At 37.7% G+C, this 26,713-nt stretch overlaps 1 protein-coding gene across 4 annotated transcripts in view; it reads right to left on the reverse strand.

Annotated features, from left to right (window-relative positions):
• WDR19 (WD repeat domain 19) overlaps positions 1-26,713 on the reverse strand; it is a 108,150-nt gene that overhangs the window by 23,939 nt on the left and 57,498 nt on the right. For all 4 annotated transcript variants that reach the window (XM_079152784.1, XM_079152785.1, XM_079152783.1 and 1 more), the window contains exons 21-29: positions 19,956-20,013; positions 18,323-18,463; positions 18,159-18,241; positions 17,451-17,534; positions 16,109-16,255; positions 15,657-15,781; positions 13,258-13,370; positions 11,719-11,787; positions 1,350-1,427 (exon numbers count right to left, since the gene is read on the reverse strand). In XM_079152784.1, coding sequence (XP_079008910.1) covers positions 1,350-1,427; positions 11,719-11,787; positions 13,258-13,370; positions 15,657-15,781; positions 16,109-16,255; positions 17,451-17,534; positions 18,159-18,241; positions 18,323-18,463; positions 19,956-20,013 — 898 coding nt within the window. The remainder of the gene's footprint in view (positions 1-1,349; positions 1,428-11,718; positions 11,788-13,257; positions 13,371-15,656; positions 15,782-16,108; positions 16,256-17,450; positions 17,535-18,158; positions 18,242-18,322; positions 18,464-19,955; positions 20,014-26,713) is intronic.

The raw sequence follows: 26,713 nt of genomic DNA on the forward strand, positions 1-26,713 counted from the left end.
GCCCACTAGCACTCTAAGTACTTAAGGAATCATAACTCTGTTAAATCCTTCAGGAGAAATGATTATTATTCTAATTTCACAGATGAGATACTGACACAACAGGAGGGAGGAAGAGACGGGGTCTGGACCACCATGGTCTGGATTCCGAGTCTGTGTGCCCAACCCTACTTCACAGAGGATCTTTCATGTACTTGGGGCAAAAATGCATTCTTACACAATATACCAGTTTTCCAAGATTAAAAAAAAATTTAAAAGTCTATATAAATTCTCTGTTCTATAACATTTTCTTTGGTCTTTGACCACTTTACTCCCAGCCTCATTTGAGACTTTCTTTTCTTTTCTTTCTTTTTCCTTTCTTTAATTTTTAAAATTTTTTTGGTATCAGGGATTGCACCCAGGGGCACTTAACCACTGAGCCATACCCCCAAACTGTTTTTTATTTTTTATTTTAAGACAGGGTCTCACTAAGTTGCTTCGGGCCTCACTAAGTTGCTGAGGCTGGCTTTGAACTTGTGATCCTCCTGCCTCAGCCTCCCGAGCTGCTGGGATTATACGCCTGTGCCTGAGAGCATTTCATCATGTATGTGATGCTGCTTTCCAGGTTATTGGAATAAGTGGACACAGTGGGAGGTGGTATGAATGGGGTCCAGGACCTGAGTCCTTTAGCAAGTCAATTTAGCCTGTCTGGGTCTCAGTGGCTTCATCTGTAAAATAAAGGAAATAGACTCAGGCATCTACCACCCTCTCCAGCTGTGAAAGTGTATATTTCTCTTTGTATCTGACTTGCGTTCTTCCATGAGCAGCATTCCTTGAACATGAAAGTGAAGAGGGAGATCTGCTTCCTGGCATTCTGAAAAGCTTGCTAGATGGTCCTAGGAGAAGACCAGTTTCTGCAGAAACCTTCAGGCAGTCATGTATTTTGAAAAGACAACCTTTGCGATTAATTTCTACTTTCAAGTGAGTTATTTTTATGCTCAATATGATTTTTGTTAATGTCCATAATTTTTTGAACTATGAGCAAAGCACACTGATTTTTAGGGACCAGTGGTCAGTGACAATGATTGTTTCATAATTCCTAGCTAAACAAAACTATAAATTTGAGAGAAGTCATGGGTGGTGGGGACTGTTTTCTGGAGGGATGCAGCAATTTCACAGGTGGAACGCTAACTTTAAAGAGTGAATATATGTAATATCCTAAAACACTCAGGGTCTGTCTAGATGATCTGCAGCTAATTTCAGAGACAAATTTTCAAGCCCATGTTGCAAAAGCATGATAGGTGAAAGCTGGGCAGAGTCAAGTAGAACTATGAGGAAGACATGAGCACCCTACAAAGCAGAGTCCCACCTACCTTGGGCAGGCCGTCACTCTCCCCCATCAGGTGGTCTATCAGCTGATTGGTCAGCAGTTCATCTTTGGCCTGGCCAACCTGTTTTGTAAGGAAAAAAAAAAACAAAAAAACCAAAAAACCTCAGAAAGTCAGCATCTTAAACCTACAAGAGGGGAAAAAGATAATCTTTCACTGTGGATGTGGAATGAAAGAGTACATGAAAGTATCTATAGTAAAGTGCCTGAGGCACAATATGGACTCAGGGTCTTTTTACATTTGTTTATAGTCTTCAGTAAAAATCTATCTTTAGAATTTGGAGAGTATCATGTTAATCGAGATAAGCCAATCCCAAAAAACCAGAGGCCAAATATTTTCTCTGATAAGTGGACGCTGATGCATAGCAGGGGTCGCGGGTAAGGGAAGAATGGAGGAACTTTGGATTTCGCAGAGTAATGAGGGGAGGGAAGGGAGGAGGGGGTGAAAGATGGTGGAACGAGACAGACATCATTACCCTACATACATGTATGATTGCACAAATGGTGTGACCCTGCATTGTCTATGACAGAGAAATGAAAAGTTGTACTCCATTTGTCGAAATGCATTCTGCTGTCATGGAAAATAGAACAAATAAAAAATAAAAAATAAACATCTATCCTTAGAAACTGTAACTTTTCTCAACTGCTGTTTCTTTTGTACAGAGATTATGCTTCTTAAGTTTCAATAAAAAACCTTAGGATCAGTGACTGCAATATCTTGCAAAAAGCATCTTATCTTGAGCATAAGAGCTGGGCCTTACACAGGTTGAGCTCTCTAATCAAAAAATCTGAAATCTCAAACTTTGAGGGCCAACATGATACTCATAGAGTTTTGGATTTTGGAACATTTCAGATTTTGGTATGCTAATTAGTCTATGCAAATATTCCCAAATCCAAAAGACTCTGAAATCAGAGTCTTATTCCAAGCCTGCTGGATAAGGGATATTCAGCTTGCACAACATCATTGTACTGAGTGCCTGCCCTTGCAGCGGCTCCCTGAGGACACCTCTGCAGGCGGCTTTGTGTAATGGAGTAGCCACAGATCCCAGAAGAGGGTAGGCAGCTGGAAACTTGGATGGGGTTCTGGCGAAGACCCTTGCTTACAGATCTCTTAGAAATCATCTCCATAAAGGTCAAGTGAATCCACTCATGTGAGTGGTATTGATCAGGAAAACAATGTGTTACACTGGAAGACATGATGATATTAGTGACTTTAAAAGAAGAGGAAGGTAGAGACATCTCTTTTCCCTTTGTGTAAATAAACGGAGGAAAGCCATGGGAGGGTACAGTGCGAAGGCAGGCGTCCACGAGTCAGGAGGAGAGCCCTCACACAGGGATGAAATCACAGGCACCTTGATCTCGGACTCCCCAGGTTCTAGAACTATGAGGAATGAATTTCTGTTGTTTAAGCTCTCAGTCTACGGCAACCCAACCAGACTTAAGAAATGAGCCTACTGATACAATGAAATAGAAAGTACATGTCCCATCTAAGAAGTCATTTTTCAAAATATGTCAGATCTATGTCTGATCAAGTATCTAAATTTAACTACTACTTAGTAGGATATACAGGAAAATTATACCACAAGGATATACCATCTAAATCTAAATGTCAGAAATTCCTCAGGAAAAATTTCCCATTTTCTTAACAACTGGATGGCAGGGGCTAGGAGGTAGGGGTAGGAGATACAGCAAAAGAGGGGAGGGGAAGGAGATTAAAAGAGGATTGTTGCATATAAAGCAAACATAACACATGGACCTTGTTGGAGACAGATGTGAACTAACCGACTGTAAAAAAGCATTTATGTGAGAGTTAGGAAATTTGACTCCTAACTGGGTATTTGACATTATCAAGAAATCATTGTTGGAGAAATTGGGATCTCAATACAGTGCTAGTGGGAATATAAAGTGGTGCAGCTGCTTTGGGAAACAGCTGTGCAGTTCATCAAAATGTTAAACAGTTTGCATATGGCCTAGTAATTACACTTCTATGTAATATATACAAAAGAAAACACACGTTCACACAAAAAAATTGCACATAAATGTTGACATCAGTATTATTTGTAATAGCACAAAAGTGGAAGCAATCCAAATCTCCAACCGATAAACATAAACAAAATGTGGTACAGTTATACCATCGAATGTCATTAAGCCATAAGAAGGTATGGAGTCCTGATACATACTACAACATGGATGAACCTTAAAATATTATGCTAAATGAAAGATTACACCAAGGATCACATGTTGCATGTATGATTCCATTTATATGAAATGTCTAGAATAGGCAAATCCACAGAAATTTAAAGTAGATTATAATATATACTACACATAATAAGTAAGATAGTGTGGCAGTGGTAAAAAGACAGATAACTAAAATAATGGAAGAGACTTATGAATCAAAAAACAGATTTGGGCTGGGGATATAGCTCAATTGGTAAAGTGTTTGCCTTGCATGCATGAGGCCTTGGGTTCAATGCCCAGCACCATATGTTAAAAAAAAAAAAAAAAAAAAAAAAAAGACAAAAACCAGATTTATATGTGTTGGTCATTTCATCTATGACAAACACTGTGTGGAAATTCAGTGGGGAAAGGATGGCATTTTGATAAGTGTGGTACTAGGTCAACTGGATAACCATATGCAAAAGAAAGTTTTCTGACCCCTACCTCATGCCATACACAAAATTAATCTGATAGGCATAGACCTAAATGAGAAAGCTAAAATGATCAAACTTGTACATTAAAACATAGGGAAGATATCTTCATGACCAAAGAATGGGCAAAGTTTTCTTAAATTGAACTAACAAGCATTAACTACAAAAGACTGCCAAATTAGACTTTATCAAAACAAGAATTTCTGTTCATCAAGACACCACTAGAGAATTAAAATAAGCCACATCTTGAGAGAGTTTTATTCTGTGTGTGTGTGTGTGTGTGTGTGTATGATGAAAAGACTGATATGTAGGATATGTAATAAAATCCTGCAAATCAGTAAGGATAAATTGGTATAATTCAAAATTGGAAAAAAGGTTACAGTACCTGCAGGTTTGATTACACGTGGCTGCTGCCATTTTGAGACAACAGCCAGGCCCCGTAGGATCCCTGGCCAGACTGACTGAGCCCCATCTCCAGGATCCCTCAGCCCAACCGATCACTCCCTGCCTCTGGGGCCCTCACATCGACTGACTGCTCCCTGCTGCCAGGACCCCCAGACCAACTGACTGCACCCTATCACCGGGACCCCAGATGGACTGATTGCACCCGGCCTCCAGGATCCCACAATCACACCAAACACACCGGACCTCCAGGACCCCTGCCGGACCAACTGCATCCCGTCTCCAGGACCTCCAGCTGACCACATCCACCCCTGAGCTGCAGCTCCCCATTTGCCAACACATTTCGAAGCCAGAGTGGCCATCTTGGATAATCCTGGAAGCCATAGCTCCAATCTTTAGGTGGGGCAAATCCCATCCTGAGACGCCTGCTGGAGGCTTGAAGCTCATTGTCAGGTACCTCTCATACATCAGGCTGCTGAACACTGGGAGGTTTCATTAGTATATGACTGTTATACAGTAGATTTTCTTTTTTCTCCTTTTTAAAAAAAAAATTAAGTTTTTATTTCTTTACTTTTCTTGCTCTTTTTTCCTTTTGTTTACCTGTTCCCTCAGAGTCTCTTTCTCCCTTTTTTGCATGCTAATATCCGATTTCTTTTGATTACACTCTCGCCCTTTCTATTTTCTAGAACTTCTGTATATTCTTTTCTTATCCCATTAACAGCCACATTCTACATCCCTCTGCATCCTCTTTGTCCTCCATTAGAAACTGCAGACCTTATTGCAAACTTGTTTGCTTTCCCGAAGATAATATTTGAATTCACTTTGTTTATTATGACAATTTTGTTATTGTCCCCATAGGGGCTATTTGGTCTAAGATTGCATAGTGTCTGATTTGGGCACTGCTAATATTGATCTCCCCTTAAAGAAAGGGTTTTGGAAACCTATAGGGCCACTATAAGCCTATAGGGGGAAATCTGCAATATCCCAGATCTGCACTGCTAAAGGGGAAGATACATGAACAACATGAAAAAACAAGGGAAGAAAATGATCCAAACAAATCTAGATTCTATATTAATAGAATTCAATGACAGCATTTTAGAAGAAATGTCAGAAAAGGACTTCAGATTATACATGATTAAGATGATTCACGAAGCAAAGGATGAGATAAGAGAGCAAATGCAGGCAATGAATGATAATACCAATAATCTGAAAGAGCAAGTGCAGGAAGCAAAAGATCATTTCAACAAAGAGATAGAGATTCTCAAAAAAAAAAAAAACAAAAACAAAAACAAAAACAAAAAAAAAACCAAATGGAAATCCTTGAAATGAAGGAGACAATAAACCAAATAAAAAACTCAATGGAAAGCATCACCAACAGACTAGAACACTTGGAAGACAGAACCTCAAACAATGAAGACAAAATATTTAATCTTGAAAATAAAGTTGCCCAAACAGAGAAGATGGTAAGAAATCATGAACAGAATCTCCAAGAATTATGGGACATCATGAAAAGACCAAATTTAAGAATTATTGGGATTGAGGAAGGCACAGAGATACAAACCAAAGGAATGAACAACCTATTCAATGAAATAATATCAGAAAATTTCCCAAACCTGAAGAATGAAATGGAAAATCAAATACAAGAGGCTTACAGAACACCAAATGCACAGAATCACAACAGATCCACACCAAGACACATTATAATGAAAATGCCTAACATTCAAAATAAAGGTAGGATTTTGAAGGCCGTGAGAGAAAAGCATCAGATTACATATAGGGGGAGACCAATACGGGTAGCAGCCGACTTCTCAACCCAGACTCTAAAAGCTAGAAGGGCCTGGAACAACATATTTCAAGCTCTGAAAGAACATGGTTGCCAACCAAGAATCCTATACCCAGCAAAACTAACCTTCAGATTTGAAGATGAAATAAAATCCTTCCATGATAAACAAAAGTTAAAAGAATTTACAAATAGAAAACCTGCACTACACAATGTTCTCAAAAAATACTCCATGAGGAGGAAATGAAAAACAACAATGGAGGTCAGCAAAGGGAGGAACTACCTTAGAGAAAAACCACTCAAAGGAGAAACCAAGCCAACTTAAAAACCAAAAATAAGCCAAATGACTGGGAATATAAATCATGTCTCAATAATAACCCTGAATGTTAATGCCCTAAACTCATCAATCAAAAGACATAGACTGGCAGAATGGATTAAAAAGAAAGACCCAACAATATGCTGTCTGCAAGAGAATCATCTCATAGAAAAAGACAACCACAGACTAAAGGTGAAAGGATGGGAAAAAACCTACCATGCACATGGACTCAGTAAAAAAGCAGGGGTTTTCATCCTTATATCAGATAAAGTGGACTTCAAGCCAAAGTTAGTCAGAAGGGATAAAGAAGGACATTTCATACTGCTTAAGGGAACCATAAATCAGGAAGACATAATGATAGTAAATATTTATGCTCCAAACAACGGTGCATCCTTGTACATCAAACAAATCCTTCTCAATTTCAAGAATCACATAGACCACAACACAATAATTCTGGGCGACTTTAATGCACCACTGTCACCACTAGATAGATCTTCCAAACAAAATCCAACCAAAGAAACCATAGAACTCAGTAACACAATCAATAACCTAGACTTAATAGACATATATAGAATATTCCATCCATCGAGAGCATACACTTTCTTCTCAGCAGCACATGGAATCTTCTCAAAGCAGGCCTTAGGAAATGCAAAAAAATAGAGATACTGCCTTGTGTTCTATCAGATCATAATGGACTGAGAGTAGAAGTCAATGGCAAAATAAAAAAAGGAAATTACTCCAAGACTTGGAGACTAAATAATATGCTATTGAATGAAACATGGATAACAAAAAACATCAGGGAGGAGATTAAAAAATTCTTAGAGGTCAATGAGAATGATGATACAACATATCAAAATCTCTGGGACACTATGAAAGTGGTACTAAGAGGAAAAGTCATTGCATGGAGTGCATTCCAGAAAAGAATGAAAAGTCAACAACTAAATGACCTAACATTACAGCTCAAAGCCCTAGAAAAAGAAGAACAGAATAACAGCAAAAGTAGTAGAAGACAGGAAAATAATTAAAATCACAGCTGAAATCAATGAAATTGAAACAAAAGAAACTATTCAAAAAATTGACATAACAAAAAGTTGGTTCTTTGAGAAAGTAAACAAAATAGATAAACCCTTAGCCACACTAACAAAGAGAAGGAGAGAGAAGACTCAAATTACTAAAATACATAATGCAAAAGGAAATATCATGACAGACACCACTGAGATACAGAACATAATGAGAAGCTACTTTGAAAATCTGTATTCCAACAAAATAGAAAGTACGGAAGACATTGACAAATTTCTAGAGACATATGGTCCACCCAAACTGAACCAGGAGGACATACACAATTTAAAAAGATCAATATCAAGCAATGAAATAGAAGAAGCCTTAAAAATCTACCATCCAAGAAAAGCCCAGGACCAGACGGACTCTCAGCTGAGTTCTACAAGACCTTCAAAGAAGAACTCATTCCAATACTTCTCAAAGTATTCCAGGAAATAGAAAAGGAGGGTACCCTACCAAACTCATTCTATGAAGCTAATATCACCCTCATACCCAAACCAGGAAAAGACACATCAAGGAAAGAAAATTTTAGACCAATATCCTTGATGAATATAGATGCAAAGATCCTTAACAAAATATTGGCAAACCGTATCCAAAAACATATTAAGAAAATTGTGCACCAGGATCAAGTGGGGTTCATTCCTGGAATGCAAGGATGGTTCAAGATTCGTAAATCAATAAACATAATCCATCATGTCAATAGACTTAAGGATAAGAATCATATGGTTATTTCAATTGATGCAGAAAAAGCACTTGACAAAATACAACACCCCTTCATGCTGAAAACACTAGAAAAAATAGGGATAGTAGGAACATACCTGAACATTGTAAAGGTTATTTATGCTAAGCCCATGGCCAACATCATTCTTAATGGAGAAAAACTGAAACCATTCCCTTTAAAAACGGGAACAAGACAGGGATGTCCTCTTTCACCACTTCTATTCAACATTGTCCTTGAAACTCTAGCCAGAGCAATTAGGCAGACTAAAGAAATTAAAGGGATACGAATAGGAAAAGAGGAACTTAAGCTGTCACTATTTGCGGATGACATGATTCTCTATTTAGAGGATCCAAAAACCTCCTCCAGAAAACTTCTAGACCTCATCAATGAATCAGCAAAATAGCAGGCTATAAAATCAACACGCATAAATCTAAAGCATTTTTATATGCAAGCGACGAAACATCTGAAAGGGAAATGAGGAAAACAACTCCAGTTGCAATAGCCTCAAAAAAAAAAAAAAAAAAAAAAAAAACAAACTTGGGCATCAATCTAACCAAAGAGGTAAAAGATCTCTACAATGAAAACTACAAAGCATTGAAGAAAGAAATTGAGGAAGACCTTAGAAGATGGAAAGATCTCCCATGTTCTTGGGTAGGCAGAATTAATATTGTCAAAATGGGCATACTACCAAAAGTGCTACACAGATTCAATGCAATTCCAATTAAAATCCCAATGACGTACCTCTCAGAAATAGAGCAAGCAGTCATGAAATTCATCTGGAAATATAAGAAACCCAGAATAGCTAAAGCAATCCTTAGCAGGAAGAATGAAACAGGGGGTATTGCATTACCAGAACTTCAACTATACTACAAAGCGATAGTAACAAAAACAGCATGGTATTGGTACCAAAATAGACAGGTAGATCAATGGTACAGAATAGAGGACATGGTCACAAACCCAAATAAATACAATTTTCTCATACTAGACAAAGGTGCCAAAAATATGCAATGGAGAAAAGATAGCCTGTTCAACAAATGGTGCTGGGAAAACTGGAAATCCATATGCAACAGAATGAAACTAAACCCCTATCTCTCACCCTGCACAAAACTCAACTCACAATGGATCAAGGACCTTGAAATCAGACCAGAGACCCTGCATCTTATAGAAGAAAGAGTAGGTCCAAATCTTCACCTGGTTGGCTTAGGATCAGACTTCCTTAACAGGACTCCCATAGCACAAGAAATAAAAGCAAGAATCAACAACTGGGATAGATTCAAACTAAATAGCTTTCTTTCAGCAAAGAAAACTATCAGCAATGCAAAGAGAGAGGCCTACAGAGTGGGAGAATATCTTTGCCACTCATACTTCAGATAGAGCACTAATTCCCAGAATATATAAAGAACTCAAAAACTCTACACCAAGAATACAAATAACCCAATCAACAAATGGGCTAAGGAAATGAACAGACACTTCACTGAAGAAGATCTACAAGCAATCAACAAACATATGAAAAAATGTTCACCATCTTTAGTAATAAGAGAAATGCAAATCAAAACCACCCTAAGATTCCATCTCACCCCAATTAGAATGGCGATTATCAAGAATACAAGCAACAACAGGTGTTGGCGAGGATGTGGGGAGAAAGGTACACTCATACATTGCTGGTGGGGCTGCAAATTAGGCAGCCACTATGGAAAGCAGTGTGGAGATTCCTTAGAAAACTTGGAATGGACCTACCATTTGACCCAGCTATCCCACTCCTTGGCCTATACCCAAAGGACTTAAAATCAGCATACTACAGAGATACAGCCACATCAATGTTCATTGCTGGTCAATTCACAATAGCCAGACTATGGACCCAACCTAGATGCCCTTCAATTGATGAATGGATAAAGAAATTGTGGTGTATATATATATACACACCATGGAATATTACTCAGCTATAAAGAATAATAAAATTATGGCATTTGCAGGCAAATGGATGAAATTGGAGAATAACATGCTAAGTGAGATAAGCCAATCTAAAAAATCCAAAAGACAAAAGATCTCACTGATAAGCAGATGATGACATGTAATGGAGGTGAAAGGGGGGCAAGAATGGAGGAAGGAGGGACTGTATAGAGGGAAAAGAGAGGTGGGAGCGGTGGGGGGGAAGGAAAAACATAACGGAATGAATCAAACATCATTACTCTAAGTAAATGTATGAATATGCAAATGGTATGCTGTTACTCCATGTACAAACAGAAACAACATGTATTCCATTTGTTTACAATAAAAAAATAAATTAAAAAAGACAGAGGAGCACTGCACAAGAGAGAATATTCAAATGGGCAATAAACATGAGAAAGTGTTCGATATCAGCAGTTATTAGAAAAATGAATGAAAGCCATAATGAGATATCATTACACATTTATCAGGAGAGCTGAACTGAAATAGACCAATAAATGTTGGTAAAGATGAGTAGTGACTAAACATCTTACTAGGATGTAGACTAGAACAACCACCTTGAAAAAATAAATGCCTGGCAGTATCTACTATGGCTAAAAACATGTATACCCTATAAACTTTGAGTTCTCTTGGATGTATATCTAATAAAACTGAGTGCTTATGTTCACCATAAGGTATGAACCACTGAAGGCAGCAGCAGCTTTATTCATAATAAGCACAAGCTAGAGATAATCCAAATGCCCATTACCAGTGTAAGGAATAAATATATTGTGACATAGTCATATGGTAGAATATTACACAGCAGTGAATTAGAATGGCCCATTGCTACTTGCAATAAGAGACACATTCCCCTACATAACACTGACTCAAAGAAACTGGACGGAAAAGGGTACACGTGCTGGTTACATTTGTATGAAGTTCATCAACAGGTAAAACTAGTCTCTAAGGATAGGAGTCAGGATTGCTAACCTGGGTGGGGGTGCTGACTGGGAGGTGACATGAGGGAGCCTTTGGTAGAACTGGAAGATCTGTGAGGGTTACACAGGTATGCACGTATTAAAATATTATCAAGTTGCATGCTTAGGCTCTGTCAACTTCACTGTACGCAAGTTACAGCTAAAGAAAACCCACAGGTTCTTTCTTTATCTTTTGTGGTGCTGGGGATCAAATTCAGGGCCACACACATGCTAGGCAAGCACTCTACCACTGAGCTATCTGTCCAGCCCAGGTTCTTATTTTTTAGACAAAGATTTGTATCCAGAATGGAAGTGATATGATAATGGTGATTTGCTTTAAAATAATCCAAGGAAAGAGGGCGGGGCATGAATAAAATAATATTGTCTGTGTGGGGGCAGTTGTCAAGTGTGGGAGTTTGCTATACTGTTTGGTCTACTTCTGCATATATTTGGAAATTCTTCAAAAAGTTTTTTTTTTTTTTAAAACACTGGCATTCTTGAAAGTTTCATTGTAGAGTTTACTTACAGTTTCAATTGCCATTTCTATTGCCACATTATCTTCTGAGCTTGGGCATTTCAGGAAGTGTTTCAGGGCCTAAAATGAGAAATGTACAGCAACTAAACATTTTTAGACTGAGCTCACAGCAGGAAAAACAAAATTTCCAAACACAAAATAATTATAGTTTGTGAGAAAATCTTCATCTCAACTAGGGGCCTGCTGGGTCTTACATATAAACTTCAAAGGTTGGGTCAAGTTTAAAAGAAATGGAAGGATCCAATTAATCCTCTGAAAAATCTAATTCTGATTTCTGATGAAATGCAGATGCAAACTATACCCTCTTCTAGTAGGAAGAATTAGTGACTTTCATTCATTCTTTCAACAAAAATTTACTGATAACCTATAACTTTGTATGCAGGGCTATGCTAGATCCTGTGAAGACCAGGAAGGCCCTCCTGGTGTGTATGGCCTTCTTCTTATGTTGGATACAATCTAACCGGGGAGATCTGTGTGATGTGATAATAAAAGGAACCAATTATTTTAAGTCATAATTGCCTAATTCCTGAACATCAAACCCATAATAAAATTAAGAAGCTGAAAAGACCAGGTATAGCCATTTGGTACATAGATGCTCTGAGGAAGAAAAGATGGTTACGGATGGGGACAACCCAGGGGAAAGGCCCACAGGATGAATGGGTCTGGGTGGGTGGTGAAGAGGAGCCACGGCGAGTGGGATTGTAAAGGGCTAGATGTGAGAATCTAGTGTGATGCTTCCATGAAAACAGCTGGAACCAGACTGGGAGGCTCAGGCTGGCTGGTCAAATTCTGGAAATTCCTTCTGAGTGCCAGCTGAGGAGTTGGGCCTTTTTCTAAGATGGCAGAAACAGTAAATTGGTGGCCTGTAGGCTAAATTCATGCACACGTGTTTTCTTTGGCCTGTGAAGTATTATGCAAATATCTGAACCCACATTTTAAAACTGGGAGACCCAGACTTCCATTTCTCTTGAAAATCATATGATCTGGCACGACTGGACTCAGACTCCTGAATGGCACTCACATGCTGGAGGTGGGCAGCAGCTGTCCCCTTCCGACAAGGTACGTGCCAGCCAGCCCTGACCCAGTCAGCACCCAGCTTCACCCCACGGCTGAACTTACCATGCCTCTTGTTTGAACTTGTCCCCATGCCTTAGGCAAAGCAAGGCCTAGTTAGGGGAACGAAATGAAGGATGGAGTTTCAGGCAGAGAAACTAAAAACAGGGAAACAGGAAACTCAGGATCATCAGAAGCAAGGACATCTGGGCTCTGGGCTGATGCAGTTAGCATGAAAGGGACAGATGTGAGAGATTTTAGGAAGGCAGTGACAGGGTGTGGAGAAAGACGATTTCAAGGTTGAGTGGCTGTAGGTGCAGCTCAGTTTGTGGTAAAGGGTACAATCCTCAGGGTCAAGGACAACGGAAAAGAAGGACAGATCCCAAATCTGGGTGTTTGGAAACATACTGGCATTCTAAACTATTTCCCATAATCATTTCTGTGGAGTCCAGGAATGTGTTCTTGGCAAATACTAACTCGTGAATATTGGCCACATAGCAAGAAGAATTTTCCAGCCTGAAAATGTCTCTTTTCTCCTTCAAAGTATAAGGCGATGCTTTGGTAGTCTTCGTTAGTCGTGTCTTCGGAACCTAAAACATAAGTTGATTGAGTAAAATACCTGAGCAGAACCTGTCTACCTTTTATTGCAACCTAAAAAAAAAAAAAAAAGACCTAAGAAGACTGATGTTAAAACTGCAGACTAAAAACTTTTTATAGCCAGCATCCATGTTATTATTAGTGTCTGTTTTCATCCTAAGACATTCATCATCATCACCCTGGATATTAACTCTGTTCCATCTTTGTTTCACTCTAAACAGGACTTGGGAGAGAAAATGAAGCTTTTATAAGAATCCAGGTTATGATTCATTATTAGCTTTTGAACTTCTGTCATTCTTAGAGTCTTGCGATCCCATTTCCTAAACGACAGGTACCGGGACCATTATGACCACAACTTCAATCTGCCTAAAGATTCAGAACAGAGGGCTGGGGATATAGCTCAGTTGGTAGAGTGCTTGCTTTGCAAGCACAACGCCCTGGGTTCAATCCCCAGCACCGCAAAGATTCAGAACAGAGTCCAAGTCAACCCAACACAGATGAGACCCTCCTCCCTTTCCTGGCACTACTGGTTTGAGCAAGTCTCTGTGTGTGCCAGACAGCAGGGAAGCGGGTATTCAAAATGGCCAGTAGGTGGTAGTTACAGCCATTAATAGTCTTCTCTTACTGTTTTCTTTTGGTTTAGGGCTTTTAAGTATATTAAGCACAAACAAGGAGGAGCTCCACATCCCCTGGGGTTCCAACTCATTATATACATTTCCCCTGGCGGCTCAGTGGGATCAAGTTCAACAACAGCCCTACAAGTCCAGCTCAAGGCAGATCCGGAGTTTAGAAGAGAAAGGCATAACTTGGACACTGTACCCCATGAGAGGATACTTATCTATCTATCTATCGTCTGTGAAAACTTAGATGATTTAGTGCAATGGTGATTTGTAAGTTAGGACAAACATCTGTCAAGTTGAACACTGGCAGTTCTAAAGTTGCTTTTATCTCTACTTCTTTTTTTCTCTTTAGCACTTTATTTTCTCCAATTATTTTAATGACTTCCCAACAAATGTTCTCTTGGAGATGGAGACAGAAATTTTCTCATGAGTCTTATCAATTCCTAGGGTCATTTTGTGAATTTTAAAAAAAGAAAATAACACAAAAGAGCAAATATTTTCTGATCTACCTCCATGAGGTACCATGAATAGTCAAATTCATAAAGACAAAGTAGAAAGTGCGTGCCAGGAGGGGAACGGGGAGCGAGTACATGGGTACAGAGGTTTAGAGTGGGATGATGAAGTTCTGCAAGTGGGTGGTGGTGACAAGTGTACTGCAGTGTGGACGTACTTAATGCTGGGAATTGAACCCGAGGCCTCACACACACAAGAGTGAGGGAGACAGGGACAGGGTGTGGAGAGAGAGGATTTCAGGTTGAGGTACTGCAGCTTGGTCAGTGGTAATGCACACGTGTGCTCAGTGTGCACAAGGCAAGTGCTGTACCGCTGAGCCACATCCCTGGCCCCAGAACTGGACAGTTTTAAATGGAAATTTTGTATTAGGTATATTTTTACCACAATAAAAAAAGGCTAAAGCAAGACAACACAAATAAATTGTATGTGGTTCATGAAACTAGGATCTAAAAGTTATTTCAGTAGCGTCTAAGAACAATGGAAAGCATGGCAAGAAAATATCACTCTTCATAAAAATAATCATACATACATTCATATATATATTTTTTTTTCTTTCTTTTTTAAAACAGGGTTTCACTAAGTTGCTGAGGCTGGCCTTGAACTTGTAGTCCTTCTGCTTCAGTTGGGACTACAGGCCTTCAGCGCCGAACTTGAGTCATCATATCCCGGGGACTGAACCCAGGGATGCTTCACCAGGGAGCTACATCTCCCCCCCCTTTTTTTTTATCTTTTATTTTGAGACAGGGTCTCACTGAGTTGCTTAGGGCCTCACTAAGTTGCTGAGGCTGGCTTTGAACTTGTGATCCTCCTGTCTCAACCTCCTGAGCCTCTGGGATTTCAGGAGTGCACTACCACACCTGGCAATAATCATATATTCTTAATTTGTAACTCAATTTTTTAAATTTATGAAAATACTTATATTTCTAAAATTATTCTGCATTTCTTATCATTTCATAGTGAAATCATATTTACCTCTACTAGTTGATAAATAGCAAGATGTGGGAAATCTGGTTTTTGTTGAACTGTGCAAAAAACCTTGATTTTTCAAAATAGTCCTTTTTATAATACCATCTCACCTTTAAGTTGTAGGAATCTTGCTAGATTTCAAGACTCCTTTAGAGAATGTAGGGAAACAATGATATTTACCAATAATGTCTGCATAGATTTCCATTTTGTTGTGTTGCTGAGCCAGGGTAAAAGCTTCATTGTTACATTTGGACATGACAAGAAACTGGATGGCAGACCCATAGTCACCAAGTTGTAGAAAAAACCTAAAATAAAGTACTTTAATCAGCTTGACTCTCATATAAAATAAATCTGTGAGTTACAAAATAAAATCTTTTTCAATCTATTTTCAACTTAAAAATAGAAATTTATTACATAAACTGTAGTCCTACAGTATATGCTTACTCTAGACAATCAAACGCTCATATGCTGACCACAACAAACAGCCTTTGGATTTAAATACCTAGACCTGATTTTAAAAAATCAAAAAGAATAAACATTCCTTTTGAATTTATGTATTTGATAAGGGGAGGCGGGACCCTTCTTTTAAAGTTAGTTTTTGGAAGTCCAAAAATGTTAATGTACTGAGCTACCTGGCTACCATCTTGGCCCCGTCCAGAGACTGGGTCTCTCTGACGATGCTGACGGCCTTTTCAGGATTGTTGAGGTGATCCAGATAGATGCGGATCACACTGTTCCACTGCTTTGCATTCTCGTAAGCCAGGACAGCTTCTTTGTATCTGTAAGAAATAGTTGAGATTAACTTTCCCGACGCTGCCAGTTTAGGAGGGAAATGTCAGTCAACGTTCAGGTCACTTTCCAATGTGTTGACAGTAGTTGCTTGTTTTTCTTGAACTTCCTTTTCTTTCATCAGAAAAAATAGCAGGAATTCTCCTACTGAAATATGTTCTTTTTAAGGGGTTGATAAACTAAGAGTAAAAGGCCAATATTGAATTCTATTTTCTCAATGGAGTCAAAATTATAGAATTTCTTTATATGTTATTGGTTTTTCCTTTTTGAGTTGGAATATTATAACAGCAACATAGGATTATTTATAAAACAGAAAACTGAATTTTTCAGTTACACATGCTTAACAAAGATATAAAGTCTTTGTGTTGACCTCTAGATGGCGCTCAGGACTTCTTTTTGGCTTGGACTAATTCTCTGGTTCTTTCCATTTCAACAAGACTATAAGTTATCTCTAGTTCCTAAGGTTACTTTTCTATAAGTGAGGGGTATCACTAACATTTAAAAGTCTCTTAATAGATTCTTCCAAAGTAAAATTTATACTTTCATCACTCATATAAAATAAATGTATTTTCACCATTAGTTTAAAATACATTTTCCAAATATGGTGGCATGCTTTTGTTACTATTCATGAGGTGAAAATTCTTCAAGTTTACACAAAAGTAATTTCATAATTGTATCTATTCCTCTGAGACTTGCCTTCTTGTCTTGAGCCTCTTTTCTAATATTAGTGTTTTTGAGTTTCTTACACTATGTTAAGCTGGAGAAGATCTTGGCATACTTAATATTAATTATTCATTTCTATCTTTTCATACTGTTTTATGGTTTAAACAGTTGCAGCCATGTGTGTGGAATTCATGGTTCTTTACTTTTATTTCCTTCTATCTCTTAAGTTATTCTCCTTAATAAAATGATGATCACTTAGTTCCATTTTTATGCTTCATTAAGTCAAATTTCAACTTCCTCCATTTAACCCTCAAATAAAAAGATAGCATAGTCTATATCTGAATACATAAAGGAAGGTATGAGGTATGAGATACAGGAAGACATTGAAGACTGTCATTTCGGACCAGGAAAGGTTATATATAAAGGATGTTTTCTGTCTTTTTTAGAGCATTGTAAATGTTAATGATTAACTTATCAAACTTACTTCTTTAGGTTTGTATAAATTTAAGAAATTATACATACCTTCCATCTGCTTCTTTAGCTTTGGCATACTGCAAATGGATCTTAGGAGAGGAAACATGAGGCAGAAGCTCGCCAACTTTTGCCCTGAATAGGTAGACACAAGGAATGATATCAGTACTGTGTTCCCTCCTCAAGTAGCTGGATATAAACAAATGCTAGTTTTTAGGATTCAAAAACAACTATCTGCTGGGCATAGTGGCATATACCTGTAATACCAGTCATTTGGGAGGCTGTGGCAGGAGGCTCGCAAAGTTCAAGGCCAGCCTGGGTTTATAAAAAGGGCTGGGGTATAATGCAGTGGTAGAGCACCCCTGCCCCTGGGTTTAATAGTTGGTGTGAAAAACAAAACCAAAAAATCCAGAACCTTTCAAAAATCTTGGCTGCAATAGGTAAAAGTAAACTTAATTGCTTTTCCTCCTGATAGTTCCCTAGGTGGGAAGATAAAGGTTATTTCATTAACTCTCTTGGGTTTTGTTTGTTTTTTCCTTGTAATTTTTCTAATTAGGGATATCTTCATATCGAATTAGCAGAAAGTGTTGTTAGGAAAAGACTATTCATGTGAACTTATCTAAGTAGTAAAAACAAGATGGCAGGCGCAGTTGGGTTAACAGAGTGGACAGGTAGGAAGACTGGCAAGGAAAAAAGTGGGGAAATCCCAACACATTAATTTCCAAACCTGCTTGGAAATCAAAAGTCACCAGCCCTTACCAGTTCTTACAGCGGATGTAAACAGAGGCTGCTTTGTCATAGTACAGGCCTTTTTCATACAGTTGGGCTGCTTCTGAAAATTGCTAAAATAATACAGGATCATTAAGATACTAAATTTGTTATGTGTAAGAACCACGTGAACATTTGTGCAGAGAAAAGAATACCTTCATATTCTCCAATATGGCTCCACAGTCCCTTTTAAGAACCCTGCTGGGGTGCTTGAGGGCTTGGTTAACCCCTCTGCGTATGTCTCCCATTCTTATAGACATCTGGGCCACTCCAGCCAGGCACACTTCATCGTGCTCCTGCAACGATGAGGCAAAGACTAACAAGTCAGATCCTATTTTATCTAAAGCAGCATGTGCAGTAGAACTTTCTGTGATGCTAGAAGTCTGCGTCTGCCCTGTCCAACATGGTAGCCAATAGTGACTCCTGGGCATGTGAAATGTGGAACTGAATTGTATGAAAGAGGAACTGAATTTTCAATTTTATTTAGATTAAATAATTAATTCAACAGCTACATGTGGCTAGTGATTAATGTACTTGATAGAGCACATAAAAAATGATGTAAAGCAGAAGTAGTTAAAGAAAATATAAAAAACCCAAGAGATAAATTAGCAAAGGATAAGATCAGGCAATTAGTAAAAAATACAACTGGCCAATAAACAAATAAAAACATGCTCAACTTCCCTCAGTCAAATACATATAAAATAAAACATACATGAACAATATGTTTGTGAATTACTATAATTTCTTTTGGAGAGCAATTTAGCAATATCAAAAATTAAAAGAACATTTTATGGCCTAGAAATTTTACTTGCAAGAATATATCCTTCATTTAAAAAAAAAGAAATACCATTTTTGGTAGCTAAAAAAATATGTACTGAGTGGGATATTCATTGCAGTGTTTGTAGTATTTTTGAAAACAGGGAAAGAAAACCCTATTTAGTATGGAGTAGATGAAAATATTATGGTACACCCAAGCAATGGAACATAGACTCTCTTAAAGGATAAACAGACTCATATATTGGAAAGGCCAGGAACAAGCAAAATGCTACTTTGCAGAGAATGGACACCCAGTTACTCCTTGCTCAATGAATGGGAAAAAGTGATTTTATGTTTAGCAAATATCCCATATGACATATATATTTGTGTGCTTCATAAGATTCTGGATGTCAGCATATGAAATCATTAACATGGTGATTATACAGATGGAGGAGTGAATATTGGACTCTCATTTTTCACATTAATATCATTGGGTGATTTTAAAAATTGAATATGATGAACTTGCATTCCGTAATAACTTAGATATAAACAGAAAAAAAAAGATTCTCAATCTTTAGAACACCAACTAACTTAAAAAGACCCATTTTATTGCAAAATTGAGCTTCTTGAGTTGGTATCTGCTCTGTGCAAAGCATTTGTCTGCTCAGAGGCTTTCCACGTTAATACATATAAATATGTTATACTCTTCTAATGTTCCATTGTTTGGATGTACCATAATTTTTTCATTCATTTTCTTACTGAATTATATTGGCCTATGCATGGGAAAGTTACAGGCCAATTTTTAACTTCCAGTCTTAATTAGAAGCTCATATTTAGGATGTAATGAAAACATTTCTTTACAGATGGGTGAAATATTGCCATCTTTAATTTTTAAGAGTTTAAAAAGTGTTTAAAATAATTCAACTATGTTCTTGCAAATTTGTGAATGAACTGAAAAACAGGGTCACCTACTAGATATTGAATAAGTAAAATGCAAATAAGAACAGGATAAAGATCTTTATTTAAGAATACCTTATTATCACCTGTTATTCCTTTTTCATAATGAGCCAAAGCATTTACATAATCACCCCTGAAAGAAAAATCAGAGTGAATTTAATTCATATTTATTTTATTTATATGTGTAAAACTTAAAAGATAATCTCTGAGTTGCTTAAGTTCACAAAAGATGTAATAAACAACATAGATGCAAAAATTATTTCAGAGTGCAGTCCATCATTATTTTGTCACTTCAAAAATATTAAAATGGATCACACTGCACTGTAAGGTACTTACCATGTGATATGCTAGGCATTTGGTAGGCCTAATGAACTACCTTTGGTTAATTATTTTCAAATCATGGACCATAAAAACTAATGTTTTCTTCCAAAGACCCAATATTTATAAAAATATGTATAGAGAGAATATGGTTACCATTAGTTTCTTAAAGACAGAAATGGAAGAATACCCTGATATTACAGAATTGACGACCCTGGATCTTACTCCAATAAAACATATCATACATGATATAATTGTTTTAGTCAGTTTTCCTTCACTGTGACAAAATATCTGAGAAAAAGAACCTTGAGGAAGTTTATTTTGGCTCACATCAGAGCAGTCCATGGTCACTTGGACCCTTTGCTTTGGGCCTGTGGTGAGGCAGAGCATCATGGCAGGGAATGTGCAGTGGAGCGAAGCCTCTCACTTCATGGCAGCCAGGAAGCAAGTGAGGAGGGCCTTGGGGCCCCAATATCCCCTTCAGGGGCATGCTCCAGAAGAGGCCTTTCACTAGGCCTCACCTCCTGAAAGTTCTGCCAACTCTTAATAGCACTATAGGCTGGTGACCAAGCCTTTTACTACATGGCCTTTGGGGACATTTAAGATCCTAACCATATCAATAATTAATAACACTTTTGGTAGTATGGCCATTTTGACAATATTAATTCTGCCTATCCAAGAACATGGGAGATCTTTCCATCTTCTAAGGTCTTCCTTAATTTCTTTCTTCAGTGTTTTGTAGTTTTCATTCTAGAGATCTTTTACCTCTTTGGTTAGATTAATGCCCAAGTATTTTATTTTTTTTGAGGCTATTGCAAATGGAGTTGTTTTCCTCATTTCCCTTTCAGCTGTTTTGTTGCTTGTGTATAAAAATGCTATAGATTTATGTGTGTTGATTTTATAGCCTGCTATTTTGCTGATTTGTTGATGAGGTCTAGAAGTTTTCTGGAGGAGGTTTTTGGATCCTCTAAATAGAGAATCATGTCATCCGCAAATAGTGACAGCTTAAGTTCCTCTTTTCCTATTCGTATCCCTTTAATTTCTTTAGTCTGCCTAATTGCTCTGGCTAGAGTTTCAAGGACAATGTTGAATAGAAGTGGTGAAAGAGGACATCCCTGTCTTGTTCCCGTTTTTAAAGGGAATGGTTTCAGTTTTTCTCCATTAAGAATGATGTTGGCCATGGGCTTAGCATAAATAGCCTTTACAATGTTCAGGTATGTTCCTACTATCCCTATTTTTTCTAGTGTTTTCAGCATGAAGGGGTGTTGTATTTTGTCAAGTGCTTTTTCTGCATCAATTGAAATAACCATATGATTCTTATCCTTAAGTCTATTGACATGATGGATTATGTTTATTGATTTACGAATCTTGAACCATCCTTGCATTCCAGGAATGAACCCCACTTGATCCTGGTGCACAATTTTCTTAATATGTTTTTGGATACGGTTTGCCAATATTTTGTTAAGGATCTTTGCATCTATATTCATCAAGGATATTGGTCTAAAATTTTCTTTCCTTGATGTGTCTTTTCCTGGTTTGGGTATGAGGGTGATATTAGCTTCATAGAATGAGTTTGGTAGGGTACCCTCCTTTCCTATTTCCTGGAATACTTTGAGAAGTATTGGAATGAGTTCTTCTTTGAAGGTCTTGTAGAACTCAGCTGAGAATCCGTCTGGTCTTGGGCTTTTCTTGGATGGTAGATTTTTAATGGCTTCTTCTATTTCATTGCTTGATATTGATCTGTTTAAATCGTGTATGTCCTCCTGGTTCAGTTTGGGTGGACCATATGTCTCTAGAAATTTGTCAATGTCTTCTGTACTTTCTATTTTGTTGGAATACAGATTTTCAAAATAGCTTCTCATTATGTTCTGTATCTCAGTGGTGTCTGTCGTGATATTTCCTTTTGCATTATGTATTTTAGTAATTTGAGTCTTCTCTCTCCTTCTCTTTGTTAGTGTGGCTAAGGGTTTATCTATTTTGTTTACTTTCTCAAAGAACCAACTTTTTGTTAGTCAATTTTTTGAATAGTTTCTTTTGTTTCAATTTCATTGATTTCAGCTCTGATTTTAATTATTTCCTGTCTTCTACTACTTTTGCTGTTATTCTGTTCTTCTTTTTCTAGGGCTTTGAGCTGTAATGTTAGGTCATTTAATTGTTGACTCTTCATTCTTTTCTGGAATGTGCTCCATGCAATGACTTTTCCTCTTAGTACCACTTTCATAGTGTCCCAGAGATTTTGATATGTTGTATCATCATTCTCATTGACCTCTAAGAATTTTTTAATCTCCTCCCTGATGTTTTTTGTTATCCATGTTTCATTCAATAGCATATTATTTAGTCTCCAAGTCTTGGAGTAATTTCCTTTTTTTATTTTGTCATTGATTTCTACTCTCAGTCCATTATGATCTGATAGAACACAAGGCAGTATCTCTATTTTTTTTGCATTTCCTAAGGCCTGCTTTGTGGCATAACACATGGTCTATTTTCGAGAAGGTTCCACGTGCTGCTGAGAAGAAAGTGTATCCACTCGTTGATGGATGGAATATTCTATATATATCTATTAAGTCTAGGTTATTGATTGTGTTACTGAGTTCTATGGTTTCTTTGGTTGGATTTTGTTTGGAAGATCTATCTAGTGGTGACAGTGGTGCGTTAAAGTTGCCCAGAATTATTGTGTTGTGGTCTATGTGATTCTTGAAATTGAGAAGGATTTGTTTGATGTACAGGGATGCACCATTGTTTGGGGCATAAATATTTACTATTGTTATGTCTTCCTGATTTATGGTTCCCTTAAGCAGTATGAAATGTCCTTCTTTATCCCTTCTGACTAACTTTGGCTTGAAGTCCACTTTATCTGATATAAGGATGGAAACCCCCGCTTTTTTACTGAGTCCATGTGCATGGTAGGTTTTTTCCCATCCTTTCACCTTTAGTCTGTGGATGTCTTTTTCTATGAGATGATTCTCTTGCAGGCAGCATATTGTTGGGTCTTTCTTTTTAATCCATTCTGCCAGTCTATGTCTTTTGATTGAGGAGTTTAGGCCTTATTATTGAGACATGATTTATATTCCCAGTCATTTGGCTTATTTTTGGTTTTTAAGTTGGCTTGCTTTCTCCTTTGAGTGGTTTTTCTCTAAGGTAGTTCCTCCCTTTGCTGACCTACATAGTTGTTTTTCATTTCCTCCTCATGGAATATATTGTTGAGAACATTGTGTAGTGCAGGCTTTCTATTTGTAAATTCTTTTAACTTTTGTTTATCATGGAAGGATTTTATTTCATCTTCAAATCTGAAGGTTAGTTTTGCTGGGTATAGGATTAATATTGTCAAAATGGCCATACTACCAAAAGTGCTACACAGATTCAATGCAATTCCAATTAAAATCCCAATGACATACCTCACAGAAATAGAGCAAGCAATCATGAAATTCATCTGGAAGAATAAGAAACCCAGAATAGCTAGAGCAATCCTTAGCAGGAAGAATGAAACAGGGGGTATCGCAACACCAGAACTTCAACTGTACTACAAAGCAATAGTAACAAAAACGGCATGGTATTGGCACCAAAATAGACAGGTAGATCAATGGTACAGAATAGAGGACACAGACACAAACCCAAATAAATACAATTTTCTCATACTAGACAAAGGTGCCAAAAATATACAATGGAGAAAAGATAGCCTCTTCAACAAATGGTGCTGGGAAAACTGGAAATCCATATGCAACAGAATGAAACTAAACCCCTATCTCTCACCTTGCACAAAACTCAACTCACAATGGATCAAGGACCTTGAAATCAGACCAGAGACCCTGCATCTTATAGAAGAAAGAGTAGGTCCAAATCTTCACCTGGTTGGCTTAGGATCAGACTTCCTTAACAGGACTCCCATAGCACAAGAAATAAAAGCAAGAATCAACCACTGGGATAAATTCAAACTAAAAAGCTTTCTCTCAGCAAAGGAAACTATCAACAATGAAAAGAGAGAGCCTACAGAGTGGGAGAATATCTTTGCCACTCATACTTCAGATAGAGTGCTAATTCCCAGAATATATAAAGAACTCAAAAACTCTACACCAAGAATACAAGTAACCCAATCAACAAATGGGCTAAGGAAATGAACAGACACTTCACCGAAGAATGTACAATCAACAGATATATGAAAAAATATTCACCATCTTTAGTAATAAGAGAAATGAAAATCAAAACTACACTAAGATTCCATCTCACCCCAATTAGAATGGTGATTATCAAGAATACAAGCAACAATAGGTGTTGGAGAGGATGTGGGGAAAAAGGTACACTCATACATTGCTGGTGGGACTGCAAATTAGTGCTGCCACTCTGGAAAGCAGTGTGGAGATTCCTTAGAAAACTTGGAATGGACCCACCATTTGACCCAGCTATCCCACTCCTCGGCCTATACCCAAAGGACTTAAAATCAGCATACTACAGAGATACAGCCACATCAATGTTCATAGCGGCCCACTTCACAATAGCCAGACTGTGGAACCAACCTAGATGCCCTTCAATTGATGAATCGATAAAGAAACTGTGGTATATATATACAATGGAATATTACTCAGCTATAAAGAATAATCAAATTATGGCATTTGCAGGCAAATGGATGAAATTGGAGAATATCATGTTAAGTGAGATAAGCCAATCTCAAAAATCCTAAAGAGGAATGATCTCACTGATAAGCGGATGATGACACTTAATGGGGGGTGGGAGGGGGACAAGAATGGAGGAAGGAGGGACTGTATAGAGGGAAAAGAGAGGTGGGAGGGGTGGGGGAAGGAAAAAAATAACAGAATGAATCGAACATCATTACTCTATGTAAATATATGAATATGCAAAAGGTATGCTGTTACTCCATGTACAAACTGAAACATGTATCCCATTTGTTTACAATAAAAATAAATTAAAAAAAATTAAAAAAATTAATAACAGGCTCTGTTCCCATGATGAACACTAACATAGATCTGCAAATTTAGAAGCTGTATTTATTATCTCAATTTTCATTATTTAGGACAATGATTTGCTTAAGATCTTTTTGGTGACATCCATCTTCCTTTGAGAAACTAACTCCTTTACTATAATCAGCTCTGAAAATGACATTGTTTGGGATCTATCTTAGCTCCACTTTATCAGTTTAGGTAAGTTGTTCAATCTCTCTAGGCCTCACTGTTCCCTCAACTGCTGTTGGGAAGTTAAGTTGTTTTGTTGATTGAGAACTTTCTATTGTCAGCCCAGGGCTTTGCAATAAGCAATATTCTTAAGTAGAAATTTCTAATTTGCGTCCAACTGTATGAACCCACCCAGGGATGTCTCCTGACAAGAGAAATGATAACTCCTTTTTGGGAGCCTGTTCAATTAGGAGATGCTAAATTGAGATTCTGGAACTCTAATTTCATTTTTATGTTATATTAGTTCACTTGCTTTATTATTTTATTATGGAATTCTCACATGGATCTAGTTCATTAGTCTAATCTCACACTGGAGAGCTAAATCTCTTCCAGACTTGATAGATTTGGCCCTGCTCTGACCTAATCTATGTCTTGGATACATAATGAAACAGACTGGGAACTAAGCGCAGGCCTTGGGCTGTAGATATCAAAATCAGTAGTTGATACCTCATGATGGTAGGGCACACTTAGGCAAGTCATGATTTTTTTTTTTTTGATACTGGGGATTGTACCCAGGATCACTTAACCACTGAGCCACATCCCTAGCCTTTTTTGTTTGTTTGTTTTATTTTGAGACAGGGTCTTGCTAAGTTCTTAGAGCCTTGCTAAATTGCTGAGGCTATCCTTAAACTTGCTATCTTCAGCCTTAGCCTCTGGGCTCCTCCTGTCTTAGTCACTGGGATTATAGGCATGCACCACCATGCCAGGTGGCAAGTCACTATTACCACAAGAGAAACTCTTCTGATGGTTGGGGGCTGGAATGTACAAGACCAGAGTCAAATGTCTGCGTATAAAAAGCAGTGAAAGCTTTGATAATTGGTGGCTCTCAATTGTCAAGCAGTGAGGATTAAAGTAACTGCCACTACCACCACCAAGAACATCTGAAAATTTGGATTTGCTCCAAAAGCATCAATTTCCCTGAGGGCTTCTGGAAGCCTTCTGTTTGTTGTCTGACAGGAAATGTTGGATCATTTTTTCTTTTCAGCACAGAAGTTTTATACTCTAAGATACACTCTCAGGATGGAGATGGACGGCCAAGGTACTAGGGCCTTGTCTCTTGTGTTATATTCTAAGATTCTAATATGTCCATTTGGTACATGGATTTTTTAAGGGGTGGTGCTGGGGATTAAACCCAGGGCCTTATACATGCTGAAGCATAGACTCTACCACTGAGCTACACCCCCAGCCCTTGGAATAACTTAAGGGACAGAAACGTGGCAAATTTAAACAAGACTGACTATGAAGAAATAATGCCTCCAAGAATTTTTTTTTTTTTTTTTTTACTGTAAAACAGAAAATTTAAAATTAGGTATCCTGAACAGAAATGAGTAC

Source organism: Sciurus vulgaris (genome assembly GCF_902686455.1).
Source record: "Sciurus vulgaris genome assembly, chromosome: 9".
Lineage (NCBI taxonomy): Eukaryota > Metazoa > Chordata > Mammalia > Rodentia > Sciuridae > Sciurus > Sciurus vulgaris.